The 560-nt window shown below is 58.4% G+C and overlaps 1 protein-coding gene across 1 annotated transcript in view; it reads right to left on the bottom strand.

The window, feature by feature from the left end:
* Nucleotides 1-393: 393 nt before the first annotated feature.
* Nucleotides 394-560, bottom strand: part of ADGRG4 (adhesion G protein-coupled receptor G4) — a 105,396-nt gene continuing 105,229 nt past the window's right edge. The window contains 1 exon segment of the mRNA XM_077773981.1: nucleotides 394-422. Within this exon segment, the coding sequence (XP_077630107.1) occupies nucleotides 394-422 (29 nt within the window).

The following is a 560-nucleotide window of genomic DNA, read 5'->3' on the forward strand; positions in this document are numbered from 1 at the left end:
GGGGGAGGGGGGAAGGTGAGGGGCTTCCTGAGCCTCTGTGGGACACAGAGACAAAGGAGGAAAAGTGCCCCTTCCTTCTGGCAGGTGTGGCCGGCACAACTTCTAAACTTTTAAAAACGTTTATTTCTGAGAGAGAGAGAGAGGGAGAGAGACAGAGCGTGAGCAGGGGAGGGGCAGAGAGAGAGGGAAACACAGAATCCGAAGCAGGCTCCAGGCTCTGAGCCGTCAGCACAGAGCCCGACGCGGGGCTCGAACTCATGAGCCGAAGTCAGATGCTTAATCGACTGAGCCACCCAGGCGCCCCACCGGCTGAACTTCCCGAGGTGCTGCATTGGCCGCTGCTTGAGCCGTCTCTGGTGACCTCAGCCCTGCACATCCGAAGCTCAGCGTGTCCTAGTCCTCGTCATCAAAGAGGTTGCTGTCTGGAGATAGGAGGGAACGTCCAATCTAGCGCAACAAGCACCCCAGGGAAGTGGACACCGAGCACCCCCGGGGAGCACGGAGGAGCGGCTAATACCTCTTCCCGTGACCTTGGGTGGGATGTTGAAACACAAGGAATA

The sequence above is a fragment of the Crocuta crocuta genome, unplaced genomic scaffold (genome assembly GCF_008692635.1).
Source record: "Crocuta crocuta isolate KB4526 unplaced genomic scaffold, BGI_CrCroc_1.0 scaffold241, whole genome shotgun sequence".
Classification (NCBI taxonomy): Eukaryota; Metazoa; Chordata; class Mammalia; order Carnivora; family Hyaenidae; genus Crocuta; species Crocuta crocuta.